General features: G+C 33.2%; 3 protein-coding genes across 3 annotated transcripts; all 3 read left to right on the top strand.

The window, feature by feature from the left end:
• Window positions 1-2034: 2034 nt before the first annotated feature.
• On the top strand, window positions 2035-8640 carry LOC141712577 (uncharacterized). Its single transcript, XM_074515566.1, has 7 exons — window positions 2035-2316; window positions 2801-2830; window positions 4630-4719; window positions 6631-6769; window positions 7279-7558; window positions 7672-7726; window positions 8248-8640. The coding sequence occupies exons 1-7, from the start codon at window positions 2191-2193 to the stop codon at window positions 8320-8322; spliced, it is 795 nt and encodes a 264-aa protein (XP_074371667.1). The 5' UTR covers window positions 2035-2190; the 3' UTR covers window positions 8323-8640.
• Window positions 8641-9701: 1061 nt separating this feature from the next.
• On the top strand, window positions 9702-14125 carry LOC141712575 (metal tolerance protein C2). Its single transcript, XM_074515565.1, has 10 exons — window positions 9702-10333; window positions 10421-10529; window positions 10672-10711; window positions 11061-11137; window positions 11766-11854; window positions 12991-13060; window positions 13256-13294; window positions 13376-13526; window positions 13700-13789; window positions 13934-14125. The coding sequence occupies exons 1-10, from the start codon at window positions 9829-9831 to the stop codon at window positions 14033-14035; spliced, it is 1272 nt and encodes a 423-aa protein (XP_074371666.1). The 5' UTR covers window positions 9702-9828; the 3' UTR covers window positions 14036-14125.
• A 4455-nt stretch (window positions 14126-18580) lies between these two features.
• Window positions 18581-20358, top strand: LOC141714428 (uncharacterized). The gene is made up of 3 exons (XM_074517947.1): window positions 18581-18966; window positions 19319-19623; window positions 19823-20358. The coding sequence occupies exons 1-3, from the start codon at window positions 18581-18583 to the stop codon at window positions 20356-20358; spliced, it is 1227 nt and encodes a 408-aa protein (XP_074374048.1).
• Window positions 20359-20785: the final 427 nt, after the last annotated feature.

Here is a 20785-nt window from a genome sequence, read left to right as displayed (position 1 = left end):
AAATGGGTTTTGTTATGTTGATTGTTGTGTTGTGGATGACGTCAACTCCTGACCCCGGGGTTGAGGCCGTCACACATATTATATAATATTTATATAATTTGTTCAGTGTTATTTCGTTTCCACTTTTCATTTTGCTTTGTTCAGTGTTATTTCGTTTCCACTTTTCATTTTGCTTTGCAAATAATTGGTAGTATTCTTAAAAATTCCAGAAATTATGTTTATTTCATTACTTACATTTAATGCGATTTTATAACCGATTGTATTTGATCAAATAATTTTATAAACGAAATGGAACCGACAGTTGCAGTTTCAGTTTTCAATTTTAAAAACCGAGGGTACACAGATTCGGTTTTAAAATAAAACTGATCCGCCCCGTGCTCTCCTATAAAATTAGAATTATAAAACAGTCGAACTAATAATTAAACTCGACTCGAATATATTAAATATATTAGAAGTCGAGTTCGAATTAAACTTATCGAGTCGATTCAAGTTTATTTTAGTGTTTGATTTGAACTTGACTCGAGGTTGTCTTGATTCGACTTCTTAAATTTAATTTTAAACTCAATTTGAAGAGTCATATACGTAAAATAAATATTTTATTTAGATTATGTTAGTTAGCATATCCGAATAAGGCTGTAATGTGGTTTGAACGAGCCGAGTTTTGAACCGGGTGTAATTCGAGCCGAGTTCAATTGAGTCTACCCGAGCCAACTCGTTTAACTAATCGAGGCTAAATCTCTTCGTGAACCCAATTTGTTTATTTTCAGGAGCCGAATCGAGCCGGCTCGTTTAGCTAAATGGGCTGATTTTAATGAGTCAGACAAGCCGATTCGTTTAATTCTACACTAAATCGAGTCTAAAACGATACCCGAACTCGACTCGTTTAATTTTACGAATAGAGTCGAAATAGCTCGTTCAATTAAGCGAGTCGAAACATCTACCCGAACTCGAGATCATTTGACTAAACAAGTCGAGTCGAACTCAATAAAATGAGTTGGAGCTCGCGAGCCGCCGAGATCAAATTACAAACTTTTTTCTAAATATATCTTATAACAAATATATTTCTAAGTAATATTTTGTATTATTTACTATTTGTTTTTAAATACCATTAATCTATATATTTAATAAAATAACTTGATTTTATAATTTCAGGCTGAAATTATGTCAATGTAATATTGCATAGAAAAAATCCCCAAAATAATGAAGTTACGTTTTTTCTTCGAAGTTTAAGCTAAGTGAAGGGTATCTTCGATACGCAAAAATCTTAACCAAAAATGTGTTTAACACGTTTGAAATAAAAATTATAGCGATTACGTTAATGTTTTTTACTATAACTATGCACTCTAGCCAAAATATTTGTCACTTTTTTTGTATTTATCGAACATAGGGAGAACTAGTGAAATTATACGTCATCTACTATCATATAAAAATAATTTTATATTTAAAAACTTAAAATAATAATATAATAAGGTCTTTTTGAAAAATATCCAAGTCTAAAAATATTTTTGCAAAAATTCTGTCATTTTTTAAAAAATTTTGCAAAAATACTTTTTATTTACAAAAATACTATTTTTCATTTTTTTTTTGCAAAAATACGGTTTTTGGCAACCAGAATCAATTGAATGCAAACTTTGACGAGTTTCTGCAACTACATGTAACCTCAAATGCAACAAAAAAAACTCCATTCAACTAGCTGCATAAGTGTTTGATTTTGGTTGATTTCCTATTTTTGCAAAAAATTCAGAATATAGTAAAATCGCAAATTTTTTTTAGAAAAAATAGTATTTTTGATAATTTTCCTATAATATACCAAAACTATTACAAAACTTTATAAACAAATTTATCGAAATACATATTATTATTTTATATTAATCTAAGTAACCATTTCTGGAGATGCTCTAAATTTATTTATTTTGTTAAAAAATGGTTTTAAATGAAATGACATTTTTATTAGATTTTAAAAAAATCGAAGTATTGGAAAAGAATAGGAATTTATGATTTATGCATGATTTTTTGTTAGTCTAAAAATTGGGAGAAAAAGAGAAGCAGGGAGACAAACCCGGAACATCGTCAACCCGAGTACCGAGTTGAGTCGGAGCGGCGAACGTAAAGAAAGGCACATTTCTTGTGTTAAGAGCAACAAAGCTTAATCAAGCAGCAATTGCATACAAATAAATTGTATGTATAGGCATGTACAGAGCAACAAAAGCCATGATATCCAGCATTCATGCCCCCCACTTTGACCTAAAATCTGCTGCCCTCTTTCACTCTACTCCTGTTCTCCTACGCAAAAGACGTTCTAGCCCCTGGGATACTGTTCGTCATCTCTCTCTCTCTCTCTCTCTAATCTCTCTCGCGCTATCTCTCTCTCCTCTCTCTCTCTCCCAAATCTCTCTCGCTATCTCATCTCTCTCTCTCTCTCTCTCTCGCTCTCCCTCTCTCCCTCCCCCTCTCTCTCCGTGTTACATTTCTTTTACTAATTTCTATATTGATAGTAAGGCTATTTAGGATTAAGGGTTTTATTATATTTTGTGATATTATAGTTTTGTAAATTTTTTGTATTTAGCAGTTTGAGTTATAAAGTTTAAGTCTTTGCATTTCTTGGTTCATGACTGATAAGGTTTTGTGTTTTTTGTTTGACCCTTTTGTTTTCTATTTGATTATGTTTCATTTCTATTCTTATTACTCAAGATTGTGTCTTTCGAGAGAAATGATTGGGTGTGAGGATAATGATATGGAACATTTCTTGTTTACACTATATTTCCATGAATTTGTAATATGTTTTATGTTTTGAATGCAGAGGGGCAGTGCTTCTAGGGGTTCTTCAAAGGTGAGACTCTTTGCTATATGTCTTTAATTATCTTCATTTTATGTTACTGGCGTGGTAGTGTGCGTGCTGATACCTATATTAGTACTTCAGTTGTGATAAAATCATAGACCTGGTAGTTTGGCAACTGCATTTTATTATTATGGGCTTTTGGGGAGGAACTAATGTCAACATTGTTTTTATAAAATATTGTCTTTGATGACCTGTCGTATGTTAATATGTTGTATGCCAATATACGGCAGCCCAGCCGGAGTCAATTGGTTTTCCATGGCTATACTGCTTAAAATTTGCATTTTTATAACTTTGTTGCACTACGATATAATATGGCCGAAAGGTCCAGACTACCACTTCCTCAGCCCATCCCTGAACTAACACTTATAGGACTCACTTCATGCACAGGTACCTATAAAATAATTTGTGCTATTATGCATTTTATGTTAGCTATGCATCGGATGAATTCTAATGTGAATCTAATTTTATATCCTAGCTAAAACACTAACTATTTCTATGCATTGGACTTGCTTCTAATGATCTTGACATGCTATCTTTTTGGTGATATGTTATTTATTGGTTTCTCATCTCAGGGAAAGATAATATGAATGATGGATATGTAGAAGTGAACAGACTAGTCACTAGCAATATCAAATATTGCCGCGCCATTATTGCAAAAATTGCTAGGCATAATTGAGCTATATATCTGGATTCATAGATGCTACTTTCTGAAGAATTTAGGACAGTGACATATGCTGTTTGTTGGTAATTCAGTAGCCTCTGTATTCCTATGTCCTTTCGGTTCCACAACCTCACGCCACAATTTATTCTTTTTGAATTACAAACGATGCTAGTTCCGTTCTGTCAATCATATTCTTCAAAAATCTTCTCGTTTGAATCTTATACACTCTCATATTAATTACCTTGAACCTTTTTTTTGCCTTTATCATTCCCCTTTACCTCTGATTTCATCACATCTTAAATTTTCTTCCCAAATCCATTCTAGCTGCACCTATTTTTCCGTATCTTTGATCATTTCATTTTTACCTCTAATGTCATCACATCTTGTATATTCTTCTCAGATCCATTCTATTCTCACTTCCGTTAGATTTTGTGCATTAATATATACTTGTGTGCTTATTTGTGTTCGTCTTTGTATATCTATAACAAAAAATCATATTTGCCAAATTAATATCGTCCATTAAAATGATTGGTAATGTGTTTAAAAATATTATTTATGTAAGATTACTGCCAAACTTAAGTCAACAAAAAGTGGCTGTTACAAGAATTCTCACCGTCATGCTTAGTAAAAGAGGAGAAGAAATAAAATTATTGTACTGACAGACTGTTAGTTTTTAATTGGTTCAGCTGGACATATTTATGTGTTTCTACTGTGCATCTGTTTGTTTGGTGGATTTCCAACAATAAATGATATTGAGTGGCAAGTAGTTATGTACTTGTTGGGGTTCACTTTCACTTGTTGAATCCCAGACTTTGTTTTGGTTCCTATGTACTGTGAGAGTGTTGCATTGTTCTATTTCCACACTAATTAAATAACAGTACCAACCGTCTTAGTTATTTGAAACATTCCACACTCAAATTTGAACAAATACCTATTCATAGTTAGGTTTTATTTACCTCTCTTGGTTAAGGTATGCACCTTTGCTTAATTTATTTCTGTTCATGTAGGCCAAAATATGCTTGCTATATTTGCATGCCAAATATGACTAAGTTTCTCATCTAGCTTATCATACTTTCAGTCCCTCAAAATTATTGCAAGTTTTGAACATTCTTTTTAATTCATTTTGCAGCGAGCTAATTACTACAGGTATTCAAGAAAACAGAACCGTAAACAAGATGTGCTGCGTAATGTCAGTGCTTTTGCAGAAACTCTTTTTCAGGTAAATTGTGACAAATGTTTGTATACTTATCTCCTATATGTTAACTAAGATGACTTTCTAAATGATTGTTGTTGTGGTGTGTTTTTCTATATTTTGATTTTTGAGATGCATCAAACGAATTTTATGATTTTTGGAAATTGTGTAAAAGTTGTTGATTCATAATATCTGGCAGAAGAGTTTATAATCTGGAATTGCTGTTAGTCATGAGCCATATAGCCGGTGGCGGTTCCAGGCCTGAAGGCCAATGGGGGATCCAAAAGCTTATAACCAAAACTACTAGATTGAACAACAAAGTTTAGTTTCAGAGTAATGTTCCTATTCTTCATGTCCTCAAATTTATGCCCAATTGCTTCATTGCAATGTTGCACGGATCGCGGTTCAATTGAAAACGTGGTACAAGTATGGGTACATGGGATGTTATTTTGAGTGAATCGGATAGAATGAGTCATGAATCGGGTTTGCGGGTCGATATGAGGATCCCTTTTATCAAAAATTAAATATTTTAAGAAAGAGAAGGAAAATCATGTTACTAATTTTACCAACAAAAAGCAAACTAAAATATTTTCTCTCTGTAAATAATAGTAATAAAGAAGAAAATATTTTTTTTGAATTAATGATTTGTTATTGTTATTTATATATTTTAATTTAAAACATTGACTAAACTCGCGATAGGAATAAAATTATTAGAAAGAAAAGAATATCTGGAGATAGGATGAGGATGATAAGTTACGATGATAAGTCTCTCATTTTGTGCTTGGCGGAATTCTTACTACGATGATAAGTCTCTCATTTTGTGCTTGGCGGAATTCTTACCGGTAGTAATTATAACGATTCATTGAACTTACTGCTGTATTGGGTAACATATATGAATGATGTATGTAGATAAGCTGAAGATGAGAAAAGAATATCTGGAGATAGGATGAGGAGATAAGTTACGATGATAAGTCTCTCATTTTGTGCTTGGCAGAATTCTTACCGGTAGTAATTATAACGATTCATTGAACTTACTGCTGTATTGGGTAACATATATGAATGATGTATGTAGATAAGCTGAAGATGAGTGAAGAGTAAAGTGGGTAGCGCAATCATTTCTTTCTATATGTGATGCTGGTCGCGATAGGAATAAAATTATTAGAAAGAAAAGAATATCTGGAGATAGGATGAGGAGATAAGTTACGATGATAAGTCTCTCATTTTGTGCTTGGCGGAATTCTTACCGGTAGTAATTATAACGATTCATTGAACTTACTGCTGTATTGGGTAACATATATGAATGATGTATGTAGATAAGCTGAAGATGAGTGAAGAGTAAAGTGGGTAGCGCGTGAGAAGTAAAAAAAACTAAATAGACGTATCATCTGGATTAGTTTCTGGTTTTTATTTTAAAATTGCTTTCTATTTGATCAATTGCCTATGTATATGTGTGTGTGTGTGTACATATATATCCTTGATATGATATATTATTAAAATATATATAATTAATAAAAAAACAGAATTACCACTAGGATCCAGTTTCCCCATGAGACACTTTTTAATTTGACCGCTGCATATGACTTTCATCACAATTTTTTTCATCACAATTTTTTTTAATTAGAGAATAATAGTATTCTTGATGTATGTTGGTTTAAATTCATTGTATCATTTGAAACAAGTGGTGTTGAAATTATACTTAGTTGCTTTCTATATATGAAGTTCTGTTGATCTATCTGTTATTTTTTGAAGATTGCTTCTAACCACTTGTTGCATTTCTATTTTTCTATCCTCATACACATTCTAGATTTGTTAAATGCTTTCATCTTCTTTTGTTAAGACGAGTTTTTACTTTTTGTCATATGTTTATTGTTGTGACTAAATATTTTGTAATTAACTTTAATAATTTTTTAAACTAGATAGTGATTTTCTGTGTTTCAGGGCTTGAACTATGATTCCGAAGAATGTGAACTTGAATCCTCTTCCAGTCGAGGCAGGACATGGTTTAGGCCAGATTACAGGGATAGGAGATTCAAAGCTGGTGAGACTAATTATAAGGGACCCCGATCAGGCAGTAGAAGTAAGTGCACATTGTCATTTGCAGATTTATTTGATTGAGAACTTAGAAGTTGTTAATTATGCAGCATTGAACTATCTGTTTACAGTCCTCGCACCTTGGAACTGATAAGCCTACATATATTCAAATTTAGCAGATGACTCCTTATTTTGATACCGTGTGGTTGTGGGCCTTGTGGCTTTGGGAATATTTTTTATATAGCAATCTGTAAATAGTGATTATTTTTCATAAATCTGGCAAGTTCTTACAAAGCATGTAAAAACTTATAGGAAGCTTTTGGAAACTATCAGGCATATTGTTTGTACTTGATAAAAATCAATGATTACATGATCTGTTCTCAGATTCTTCTAGTTATCTATGCAAACATTTTAAATTGCAATTGAAGTTCATATACAATAAGCAAAATAATAACAATATTCATTTACATACCTATCCAAAAAAATGCACACACACGCAAGTTGGTAGATCTACTTCAACATTTTAGTTATTTTGTACTTTTCCACTCTTTTTAGGGGGTTTTCAGTTCTGTGAAGATGATGACGATGTCGAAAACCTTTTCCGGTCTGCATTTGGTGGAAATAAACATTTCTTTTGGTCTTTCATGAGTGATGAACCACCTAGGACCTCATCAGGATACAATTATAACAGTAGGTACTCTTCGAAATGGAAGTGGACACATGAAGAAGAATATGATATTGATCCTGACATGTCAGAGTCAGATTCAACTTCAGAGAGGAAGACGCTTGGGTTGAGTGCAACTGGTCCTTTAGACGCGGATGATGTTAAAATTGCGTAAGTTGTTGTTAGCTTTTATTTTGCATAGTGATTGTATTACACATATTTTATCCAAACTTATATATATTTTTCTGTATTCTGACACGGAGAGCTTAATGTCTCATATTCAGATATCGAAAATGTGCAATGAAATGGCATCCTGATCGTCACCAGGGCTCATCAAAAGTAAGCTATCATTCTCGTACCTGCACGTATAAAAGTTTTTAAATCTCCTTTTCTTTTTGTTCTAAATTTTCCTTGCCCCCACTTCAGGGAATGGTAGGCAATCTCTTCTTCGATCTCATTTATGAACCCCCCCCCCCCTGTAGGCTTCTTTATAGTTTCATAACTACTGTTGAAATGTATTGCAAATGGCATGATGGCCGCACATAAAATCAACTGTACGAATGATATAAGCATCCCCCCTTTCCCTAGGGTTTATTGCAATACATGCAAAAGCCAATGAACTATTCCCACTGTGACAACTAGCTCTTGAAAGTTGAAACCTAAATTCTTTGCTATTTGTGGTTTGTAAATTGTCCTATTCTTGATCCCAATTTCTAATTCGAACATGATTGAATTTTGAATAAACTCCTTCCCTTGCTGGTAGATCTCCCCATAAATGCACACGTGGTCTAGCATAAAAATATGAGTGTTTATTCAATTGTTTAATCTGACACGTGCTTGCATACCAATTATGTGTGCAGGCTGTAGCGGAGGAGAAGTTTAAGGTCTGCAGTGCTGCTTATCAATCATTATGCGACAAATTGGCCATAAATTGATGATTTAGATAGGCAATCTCCTTACTAAAGCAGACTGATCTAATCTCATAAATAGGCTTAATCTCCCTAGGTATGTGATCGGCCCAATTTTTTTGCTCAATGATCTTCAGACCTCATCGAAGTTGCAAAAGTTTAGCATAATGGCTGGAGATATGCTGGAAGGTACACTTAGCATTCTTATTGTAACTTGGAATTTTTTTTTAATTATTAATTAAATTATTGCAAACCCCCACCCCCAAAACCGGGGTTTATTTCCAATTATCTATGTAATTATTTAAATTTGAATTTGAGATGGGAGGCAATTACCTGGTTTAGTCATTTGATGTTGTACTCGGGGGGTTTTGATGGTAGAAACTGTCTGATTAGTGATTATATATGTTATTCCATTGCGCACTTCTTTGGGGAAAGTTATTCTCACAAAAAATTTCTCTTGTAATCTTTTGTTGTAAAAGATTATGGCGGCTTGTTTATATGTATCAAAGATCAAGCACATCTTAATTTTATATGTTTTTATTATATAGGTTTACGGGTAAACAATTTCAATATACGACGTTAAAACATACAACTTGCATGCAGTTTGATGACCACATAGTTTGAATCTGTTGATCAATGTGTTTTGTCCTGAACTAAAATCCTAGATACAAGTTACTATTATAAAGGGAAAATTGAAAGGCACTTCAAACTCGTTCTATTTTTTAAACCATCTCAGTTAAAATTTTAAATTGATACTATTTGGGAAAATGATGGAGAAAACTTTGAAACATGTATCGTTAGAGATTCTTGTTCTTAAACTCGGGAGTGAGAGTGAAAATAGTTATATTACTCGTGTTTTCCTTCCTTTATAAAACTCGATACTCGGGAGTAAGGGTTACTCTTACTCTTGGCCAGAAGGATTTATGCAAAACAAGATATTTGGATTTTTCTTAATTAAATTTCAAGAAAAATTCTTGAAACTAATTCTTTAATTTCACCGTTATTGCAAAAAAATAAAGAAAAATTACCCAAAATACTAATTCTTTTAAGTTTTGTTTGCAATTTTATCGTATTTCAAAAATAATTACAAAAATACGGTTTGTAATTCAATTTTTTTACATTTTAAAATGGCTGAATTTTTTGTATCTACATTCGAGTTTGCATGGGTTACATCTAGTTGCAAAATTATTTTTTACAAAAAAAATAAAAATAAAAATCATGTTTTTGCATAAAAAAAAAGCTAAAAACAAAAGTATTTTTCAGAAAAAAAAAGAAAGAATAGTTAAATCTTAATTATAAATATTGTCCACATAAAATTCCAGAGATATTATTTTTTAAAAAAAGCAAATACGATATATAATAGTGAATATACTGATCTGGCCGTTTACTTTGACTGATTCCCCCGGTCGGCTAATAACACCCTCATCCGAACCCTGATTATTCAACCTATACATGCATACATACATACATTTTCTCAACAGTAACTTCTAAATTACTTTAAATTAGGGTTTCCCCCCAAATTATCAACATCAAATGGAGAAATTAAGTGATCAAGACACAAAATTACAGTTCACACGAACATCTTCATTCAATTACAACCAATTACAAACCACCGAGTCACCTCGTTGGAACGGCGAGTTCGGACTCGGCGGCGTCACCGATCGCCGATTCGCTTTTTCTCGGCAAGCTTCGTTTCTGCATTCTCCGTCATTCGATTCGCCTCGTACGCCTCTATCTATTGTGTCTAATAATGAGTCTGTAAGAAAGCCTTTTATTTCTCGAAGCGTTTCGAGTATTGATATACCCTCTGTTGATTATTTACAAGATGGAATTGATAGTGTTTGGACTCAGGATAAGTTGTTTGGGGAGAAATCGGGATTGTTTTCGGATAAAGTTTCGGTCTTTGGGTTTTTGTTGTCGATTTTACGAGCTGGGAGGTCGGGGAATCGGCCTATGAAGAGGTTGTTTGTGTTAATTTCGCTTAATGTGGCGTATTCAACTGCTGAGTTGTGCATTGGCCTTGTTACTGGCCGGTTCGGTATGCTAATTTTAGTTTTGTTTGAATTTTTTCCTATCGTTTTTTTGTTTTGTGATTAATTGTCTGTCAGCATTGTTGTCGTTTTAGGCTTGGTTTCGGATGCATTTCATTTGACGTTTGGGTGTGGACTGTTAACGTTTTCCTTGTTTGCAATGGATGCTTCTCGGAAAAAGCCTGATCATGTCTACACGTATGGGTAAGCTATAATAACCTTTTTGTTTATAAGGAATTTAGCTCTTTTACTGTAATAGAATGATTGCTTGCTAGTATTATGCTTGAAATCATCAAATTGCTTATGTTTTGTGTCTTAAATTGATCAGAGTTGTAATATTTTTTAGGTACAAAAGACTTGAAGTGTTGGCTGCTTTTACTAATGCTGTAAGTACTTACACTAGGGCATCATTGTATATATTGTCATTTGGCATTTGATTTTCTTTTTCTGTCAGTATGCATTATGTAATGGTGATACGTTCTTATATTTTTTTTGTAAATTATTCTAGCAAACAGTTAACAGTCAAACTAAATTTTTTTTTGTCATTATGGTACTTGCCAAACTGTGTATTTCTTTCCATAGTAGCTTTTCCCTGTTTCTTTTCTCTTATTTGTTAAATTAAGTTCTTGATGTTTTATCAACACTCTTGCTAATGGAATTTTTACAACTTATTCATCTGCGTCCTTTTTCTCCAATTTGTTTTGAGCTAACAAGAGGTATGTTTCTGTTAGACAGCTGTTTCTTTTATTTATGTCATTCTCCTTGGCTGTTGAAGCACTTCATGCCTTCATACAAGACGAGTCAGAGCACAAGTGAGTTGGTACTGTTATACTTGATTGACAAATATCCAAGCTCTTTGAATGTCTGGAAACGTGTTAGATAACCTATTGCTATTATGTGTCTTTTTTTAACTTTTCTTTACCCAAATTGGGTAGTCAGTTGCATTATATTGAACTTATTTGTATGTTGACATGTAAATTTGAAGGTTTTTCCTCTTTGCCTTTCATTTTACTAAATTATCTTGAACAAATTTGTGTGGTCCTTGTCTAATTCACTTGTTTCGAGAAGTCGGTACAACTGTACATACAAGTGGTTTCCCTTTATCGCAGATGAACAATCTTTTAACATAAGCTGAATTTTTTTAAGAGTGTAATTCTTGGTTAATTTATACAACTTTGCAATTAAACACGTAGCTTTGGGGTCCAACGAAAATGCTTGCTTGGATGTACTGACAAGGGAAAATAGAGTAATGATGTTGTGATGGTGCATAACAAATACAGGTTTTAGTGTAATTGTAAAGAAATTATTAGACATACAGAAAAGCAACTTTCAGACAGTATTTATGATGCTTTTCTTTGGGCTTCTTTTGATTTTTTTTTTGATAATTTTCTTTTGAAAGCTTTTGTTTAATAAGAAGTACACTGACACAACGTACTTTAGGCACTACCTGATTATATCAGCGGTTACAAATCTGTTGGTGAATCTTATTGGGGTTTGGTTCTTTCGAAACTATGCTCGCGTAAATCTTGGTAAGCTCCACATCCAGCATTTAAATTATGTTCAGATCGCTATTCCTGTATGAAAAACAAAACTGATAATTCAATGTTTTGCTGCAATCGGGAGGGTTTGGTAGCTGTGAGAACATTTAAAACTGGAAGCCTTTTCTTTTAAAGATTTGAACAGCAAAGTGTATCTTAAAAAAAATTAAATGGATAGCTTTTCTACTTTCTTTAAGATGATTCCAACATGAACCTCTTATTGTGTGTTTAGTTAAGAAATTTCACAGTGGAGTCATTGTTTACTCTGGTGGTACAACTTGGGATCTTTAGTTGAAGTTAGAGTTTAAATTATAGTGCCATTTGGACTATAAGGGCTGAGAGCTTTACATTTAGCCAAAACATCTGTATTTGATCTGCCATATCAACAAATAAATGTTTATGGGTGAGATGAAGTTTTTGTTGGTTAGATGATACTCTGTTTTTGTATCTCTAGCAGGGACGGAACTTAAAAAATCGGGGGGGGGGGGGGGGACATGTAACGTTGATATCATAATGTATTTCGAAAAGTTGCATAATATATTACTTCATATGCATGATACCTCACTTTTTATGCCTAGGGAAAATTACAGAGAGAATAAGAGATGAAATTAGTTTGCCCCTCTTAATATTCTCTTATTTTATTTTGATGAAGTCTCACAATTGTTAATTTCAGTGCTGACAGAAGGCTTCGATTAGAAGCTATGTACAATTTTGTGTATTATTAAATATTTTAAGTATTTTTTATCATAAATATATCAAAAAATGGCGGGACTAAACAACAATTTTTGTAAAATATATAGCAGAAAACTGAAAAATGTATAAGTTTTAGGATTTGCAGATTGCGGAATGAAGTTATTAAAATATTGACTACTAAAAACGTAAAAAAGACGGCCGCCACCCCGTGCCCCCCTCTCATTCCATCCCTGATCTCTGGCTCATCCTTAATAGTTGATAGGCACAGATTATTGGTTGCTTCATAAACTCCCAGATACAGACATAGAAAAATTTATAAACGCAAACTTATGTAATAATTAATTTTTTAACAGAAGTATAAAATTATGTACAACAGAAGAATACTGTCTTTCATTCTATTAAAAAAAAATCCTTTCCCAATGTGTATTTGGCAGTCTACAGAAATGCAGAAGATATGAATCATCATTCAGTTTGCCTGCATGTTCTTGCTGATTCCATTCGAAGGTGTGAAGTTCTTATGCTTTCTCTGCATATATAAGCTAACCTATGATCAGCTATTAGATCAATCTCTCCCTTCTTTCATAAAATTAGCTAAGTATGCAGAAGTCTGTTTCACACGCACACGCACATGCACTGTATGTGTGATTTTTTATTCTCCCATATGCAGACCTTGTATGCTGACTTGCTGTTGTTTCTCAGTGCAGGTGTGATCTTAGCATCCTTCTTGTTGACCCTTGGGTAAGCACAAATTTGACTAGATTCAGTTTTGAAAAAAATCAGTGCTTGTAATGCACCTAACAAGACACTAATATTTTGCAGGGTTGAAAATGCTGAAGTGTTGTGTTTGGGATTAGTTGCAGTTATGGTATTTATGCTGGTTATGCCACTTTTTAGAGTGAGTGGTGGTGTCTTGCTTCAAATGGCACCTCCCAGCATACCGTCATCAGCCTTGAGTAAATGCCTGAGACAGGTAAATTTAAGGATTGTAATCCCATGATCCAAACGCCCGTACTAAATTCTAATCCCCTGGAAGTGTCAGATTCTTGTGCATGAGATCATAATTTGTCCATTCTACTGTTAGTATTGTGTTGTTTCATTTTTTTGTTTACTTGTTATTAACATAACATGATAATTTAAATTTAGGTTAAATCTCGTGAAGATGTTATGGAAGTTTCTCATGCTCGTTTCTGGGAGTTGGTGCCAGGCCATGTTGTTGGTTCACTTTCAGTCCAGGTAGGTTGGTTACATTGCTACATCCACTTGTTATTGACTTTATATTTTATTTATGTACCTGTAGTTTTATTATATGGTTCCCTGGGTAAATTTGTAAAAAAAAATGAATGAATGATGAGTTTATTTTGGTGGCAATTTTAACAGGTGAAGAAAGGTATGGATGAACGTGTAATACTGGAATATGTGCATCATTTGTACCATGATTTAGGTGTCCAGGACTTGACAGTTCAAACTGATTTTGCTTGAGATGAGACATGGATATAATGTATTCTCTTGATTTCAAATATATAACCAAAATCTGATTTATATATTATTTTTCTAATTTTTTTACATAAATTTGAAAATCTCAATATAGAAACCATCATGATTTAAAACATATTGCAAGAATGAAATGAAGGAATTACCTGGTATTGGATATGAAGATATATTTATCTTATAATTTTGACAGAGATTGAATTACTCAAAGGTCGGCTAAAAGTCGCAAGGGGTAGACCAACAATGTATCCATCAAGTGCCATTTATTAATACAGATGCAAGATAATGGATGTATAAATAAATTTGGTTTGAAAAGTAAAAAACCTGGAAGATGACGATTTTGATAATTTTCCACGGAACAGCGTGGAAATTAATTAGTCTCCCATATCTTAAAACGTTACTTAGATATTATACTCGTGAGTTAATTCATCTACATGTATGCACGGCAGACTGAGTCATCGAATTAAGTTATTTTTATTGAATTTTTTATAAATAGACAATAGTACAAAATTAAAATGAAAATTTTCCTAGTTCAATATTCTTCTTGTCCTTTTCAATTGTTTACATTTTTTTAGAGAGTGTCCGACATGTGTCTTAAGTTGATGGGCCCCAATTAATTTTATGTAAATTAATAATTTATTGGAAGTAGTTAATCGTTTTATGATTTTTGAAGTTCATAAATTATTACAGTCCTTCAAAAACAGGGAGATGGTCTTAAATACAAAATTTAAGTACTAAACTATATACTCAAAATAGCACTATTGTTTTTAGAATTAATTTAAAGAAATGATGGAAATTATGTATGTAATATTAATGGTTTATATTAAAAAAATGGTATTAAATATTGTAAGGCCATAAAAAAGGAGATACCAATGCAGAAAACGCTACTCCACTATTTAGTATAAGTTTTGAAAGAATACATTAAATGTATACATCTCCGGTCCACTCCAGCCCACAACTAGTTAGCTATATTGTCTATGTATCATAAAAAAATATAGCTATTTACTATAAAAATGGTACTCCAACTAGGGCTGTCAATGGATCGGAAATCCGGTCCGATCCGAATGCTAATGGATCCGAACGCTAATGGAGTCGATATGGATCACTAAAAAAGAAATCTGATCCGGAAAAAATCCGATCCGATAATAATCCGATCCGATAAGTAATGGATATGGATTTAGGTCAATCCAATCCTTTAACGATCCGATCTGACAAATTTATTATATATATTTATAAATAGATTTATATATATAATAATAAATTACATATAAATTTATGATACATTTATTTTAAAAATTTTGTTAACATTTTGTAATGTTAATGTTAAGCATCTGTTTTGAGACACTCAAATTCTTGATGCCAAAATTCCCCCACGTGGCCTTTGCATTTGTTAACTTTTCCTGCAGAAGGGTAAATTTTATAAGATCTTCAGAAGGGTAAATTTAACACAAAATATTTGTCAACAATATTGAAATGATGTTAATAGTAAACTTTTAATACCCCGATATCTTTTCATTATTTTATTTATTTTTATTTAATCATCAAATATTAAACTAAATTAAATATGTGTTAAATATTATGTTTATATTTAAAATTGTAGAAGTATCTAGGAATTCGAAGTAGAGTTTTAATTGATGTCTATAAAAATATCGATAAGGTCAGGTTAGTTATTTAGATAACATCTTCTAAAAGTTTAATACTAATAGGGTTATTATTTCCTCACCATACTTAGGACCTATAAATATAGATAGACTTCACTCTTAATATTGCACAGTCGGTGGAAGTGAATTCGCACTGTAGTCTAGGTGAGGAATTTAAATTATAATATAATAGTTTTGATGTACTTTCTGATTTAGGTATATATATATACTAATAAATATATTTGTGCGGCCTACAACAAGGATAGGAGCCTTGAGGAATAATAGTTAGGTCTATGCATCTAACCCTTGTACTATCTAAAGGTACAACTAATTTTATGTGGTATTGGGTGGTTATGTTAATGATCCATAGATTGAAATAGTTGTTTGTCTATGCAGCACTCCATCCATCTATACGTCCACCTACTTTCGGCTAAAATATTGTAAGTCATCATCTATACTAGTAATTTTATATAACTATTCTTCTATGTGCAATATTTTAAATATGTGTGCATGTATTCTGATTTTGGTGTTGTATCATGATTTAGTAATTTTTTTTTTAAATCATGTTATTAATTATAGTTTTCATTAATAAATGTGAAGTATTTTTCAATTGTAGCACTCTGCAGGATCATCGTGTATATAATATTTTGAACTTCCTATTTTAATAAATTGCGGCTAAATTTTTATAAACGGGTTTGAGTTGTAAGTATTTTTTTATTGTACATTTTATAAATATGTAGGTAGTACAATTGAAGTAGCATATATACCCGTGTATCTTTTTATTTTAAATTATTATGATTACTCAAAAATTATGATGCACGCTTAGATTTGTGCACGACAAATTTCTGATTTTACATTTTATTTATTTTTGAAATAATATATTTTTATAAAACATAATACTTTAACCATTACTTTTTTTAGCATGATAGTATATTTATGTAGTGAGGCATTCGCGAGCTAATTTTGCATGCATTGGTACTAATACTCATTTTCAAGCATTTAGATTTTGATAATTTAAAATGTTAATAATTGACTTATTTGCTTTGCATTAGTACACATTTATTTTATGATTTTATGCTACCATATTGCTCTCGGCAAGATGGTGCTAGTAGTGATACTTAATATTATTTTAATTCACACTTGTATTAAAATATCGAAATGATCAGGATTTATATTTGTATATATTTACTAAATACTATGACCTTATTTGTCAAACTATTACATTAGTTATGGTAGATATTTTTATAGAGCTTGTGGCCTGCAATTGTTAGCAAATATATTTAATGTTATTATAGTATTATGATTTCTATGTCACTTTGACGATTTTATATAAAATATAAATGGAACCTGCAAGGCATGTAATATGTCTGCTCGTTTGTTTAATTATTGAGTTGACATTCTAGTTATTTTTAGTATCAGACTTTAGCAGCTAAATGCCAAATTGTTATGTTTCGATAATAACTTGACTTACTATGATTTTTACCTAAATGGTGGCATACTATTATTTTTCAATTAATAAGTAAACTGAGTTTTCGTAGGAGAATCTATTTGTATACTAATTTTAATTATTAAATTGGTCTTTAGATTGAATAAGGATCGATATCTTGGTCCCTCTTAACGGATTTATCGTAACATTTTCGGACTAGCTTATTATCTATTCGAGGTACAAATTCCCTATTTTTCTCTTATTTTGAAATAATAAAATATTCTTAATTTATTGTTGGTCCATTTTATAAAAACTGTGAGCTTATTGTACTCAATGTGTACCTATTTGTACGCATTTTCATTTTCGTTTCAGTTTCCCTATTCTTGGAATTATTATTGCTTTGACTCGTTCATATTGTTATTTCGCATTTTTCTTGCGACATTATTTTACTTTGTTTCATTTCGTGCAACGAGTCGGACAACCTTTGAAACCTTATTGGTGGGCTCTTAGACCGATCTGTGTGGGTTAATCACGGACAATGTTCACATGGAGTTCGGAGTAAAGGTGAACTAGGCACCAACTCGTATCGGTGGGTGAGTATACGAGCGCGTCTCTGGGGTACGAGATGTGATTAGATCATGATCGCTATTATATTGTTGGGGTGTATTTTACATTCCTTATTTCTTTTTCTGGATTACCAAAGAAGGAATCATTGTCCTATACTTCGCTGGTGATTGGAGTTTAGCAAGTATAGTTTTGTGTAAGAGGCCCATATTTGTACCCACCTTATTTGCTATTCAGCCTTATTTTATGCTTCATTGTTAGCTCAATTATTTGTACTTATTATCCTGCTGATTCGATAAATATTGGTAAATTGTTTCAAAACTACATTGTTGACCTTTTTGTCATTTTCAGTTTAAATCTCTGTGTTGGTAAGACACAATCTATTCGTATTTATATTTTATCAATTATTTAGATTATATTCGTACTTAGCAATTGGCTCACTCTATTGTTTCCTTTCTGCAGGTAATTAGGGGATAAAGCGGGCAGAGTGATGGGTGACACCCAGTATTTAGTTGAGATTCAACTTAGTGGATTTAATAAATGCGAAGACATCTGTTAGTGGATTTTATATCCTATTTCTATTATTATTGTTGGAGATTTAAACCATGGATTTTTACTATGTCATTCGGTTTTGCTACACTATTGTAGTTTAATATAATTTAGACTTGTTTATATCGTGTAGTTTTATTGTTATAAAAATAGGGTGTTACAGTGTTGGCATCAGAGCTATGGTTATAGATTTTTTAGACTGTCTTTTAGGCATTGACCTGTGAGTTTTGGGTTGACTTGGCATGGGTTAAAATTTCTCGATTCTTGAATTGAATATCGTAATACTTCTTTGTGTTACTTGTGCACTTATGAAAAGTTTTACAGGATGATGCTAGAAATGACCATCAATAAATTGTGATGGATCGAGCTACTTTTATGGACATGGTGCAGGAAGTTGCATCCCGACAACAACAAAATTCTCGTGGTAATAATAATAGGCAGAATCAGGAAGGCCAGTCTATGTTTGATCGGTTCATGAAGCAAAGGCCTAACTGTTTTAAGGAAGCTAAGACCCCGATGGATGCTGAAGCGTGGATTGATCACATGGAGAAAATATTTCGGGTTCTGAATTATTCTGAGCGGGAAAAGGCTCGTTTTGGTATATACCGTCTTGAGGGGGATGCTAGCATTTGGTGGAAGTCAGTGGTGGCTTCTCACGCAGCTGGATATGAGAATACTGTCACTTGGGATGTGTTCAAGGCACAGTTTGATCAGCGTTACTTTCCTGTCAGTATTCGTGAGGAGTATGCTCGGGAATATCAGAGTAGTAGCTCAGAAAGAGGATGAGCCTGTGGCAGACTTTCAGGTCAGATTTCAGAGATTGGCTGGGTATGCTCGATCTGTTGCTGGTACTGAGGAGGATAAGATCATGAAATTCAAGTGGGCCTTGAAGACTTCTATTCGTAACCATATCATAGTTAATCGCTACACTACGATGGACAGTTTAGTGGACAGTGCCAGAGATCAAGAACTTCATCAGGCTGATTTTCGTAAACAGCGAGACATGCAGAATCAGAAAAGGAAGAGAGATGATGATTCCTCTAAGTTTCAGAAAAATGGCGGATCTGCAGGATAATTTAAACAAAATGAACACAGGTATAACACTCGTAGTTTTCAGCAGAGAAATGGAAATCAAGGCAATCAGCAGAACAAGTCAGGGACTCAAGCTGGAAATCACAATGGAGGAAAATCTTGTGAGCACTGCTGGAAGATGCACAGTGGTGTTTGTTATTGGATTACTAGATCCTTCTTTAACTGCGGCCAGAAGGGCCATACTATTCGAGATTGCAAGCAGCCATTGAAGAAACCTGGGGACCAGAACGATCAGAATGGGAGAAATAATCAGAAGAATGGTGGACGTGTCTTTTCTATTACCGCGATGGATGCTGCAAATACCCCAGGTACCATTACGGGAACATTTTCTATTGGCAATAGGAATGCTACGGTCTTATTTGACACTGGTGCTACACACTCATTTGTCTCTACATCTTATGTTAAACACTTATGCATTGCACCTACTATACTTTCATCAGAAGTTTTCTGTTGGTAACCCTATTGGGGTAAATGCATATGTGAACTCTCTGTACCATGATTGTGTAGTCATAGTTGATGATAGGAAATTATTTGTGGATCTTTTACCTATTCCGATGCAAGATTTTGATGTCATCTTGGGGATGGATTGGTTAGAGCGGCATAAGGTCACTATTGATTGTCAAAGGAAGAAAATAATTTTTGGGGATCCAAATTCACCTGAGTTCGAGTTTCAGGGTTCTACTTCTAGTGGTTTGGGTAAATTTATTTCGGCCATCAAGGCCAAGAGGATGCTTACACATGGATGTGAAGGATATTTAGCTCATGTGATTGATTCTTCTATGGAATCGCCTGAACTTGTGGATGTCAATGTAGTTTGTGAGTTTCCAGATGTGTTTCCAGAGGACTTGGATGGACTACCACCACAAAGAGAGGTGGAATTTTCTATTGACCTGTTTCCCAGTACACAACCGATTTCTAAGGCCCCATATCGCATGGCTCCATTGGAATTGCAAGAGTTAAAGGAACAACTGCAGGAACTTCTTGAAAAAGGTTTCATCAGACCTAGTGTTTCACCTTGGGGGTGCACCTTGTCTTGTTCATGAAGAAAAAGGATGGTTCGATGAGGCTCTGTATTGATTATCGAGAGTTAAACATAATCACTGTGAAGAATAGGTATCCACTGCCGAGGATCGATGACTTATTTGATCAGCTGCAAGGAGCAAAATATTTTTCGAAGATTGATCTACGTTCCGGCTACCATCAGTTGAAAGTGAAGGAAAGTGATATCCCGAAGACTGCATTTAGGACTCGTTATGGGCACTACGAGTTTCTTGTCATGTCGTTTGGGTTGACAAATGCACCAGCAGTTTTCATGGACTTGATGAACAGGGTATTCAAAGATTTTCTCGACAAGTTTGTGATTGTATTCATTGGTGATATTTTGGTGTATTCAAAATCTAAAGAAGAGCATGAGGAACATCTACGAGTTGTATTGGAGATATTGAGGAAAAACAAGTTGTTTGCAAAGTA

Source organism: Apium graveolens, chromosome 3 (genome assembly GCF_009905375.1).
Source record: "Apium graveolens cultivar Ventura chromosome 3, ASM990537v1, whole genome shotgun sequence".
Classification (NCBI taxonomy): domain Eukaryota; kingdom Viridiplantae; phylum Streptophyta; class Magnoliopsida; order Apiales; family Apiaceae; genus Apium; species Apium graveolens.
Note: the sequence above shows the minus strand (reverse complement) of the source record. Positions and strands in the feature narration are given on the sequence as shown.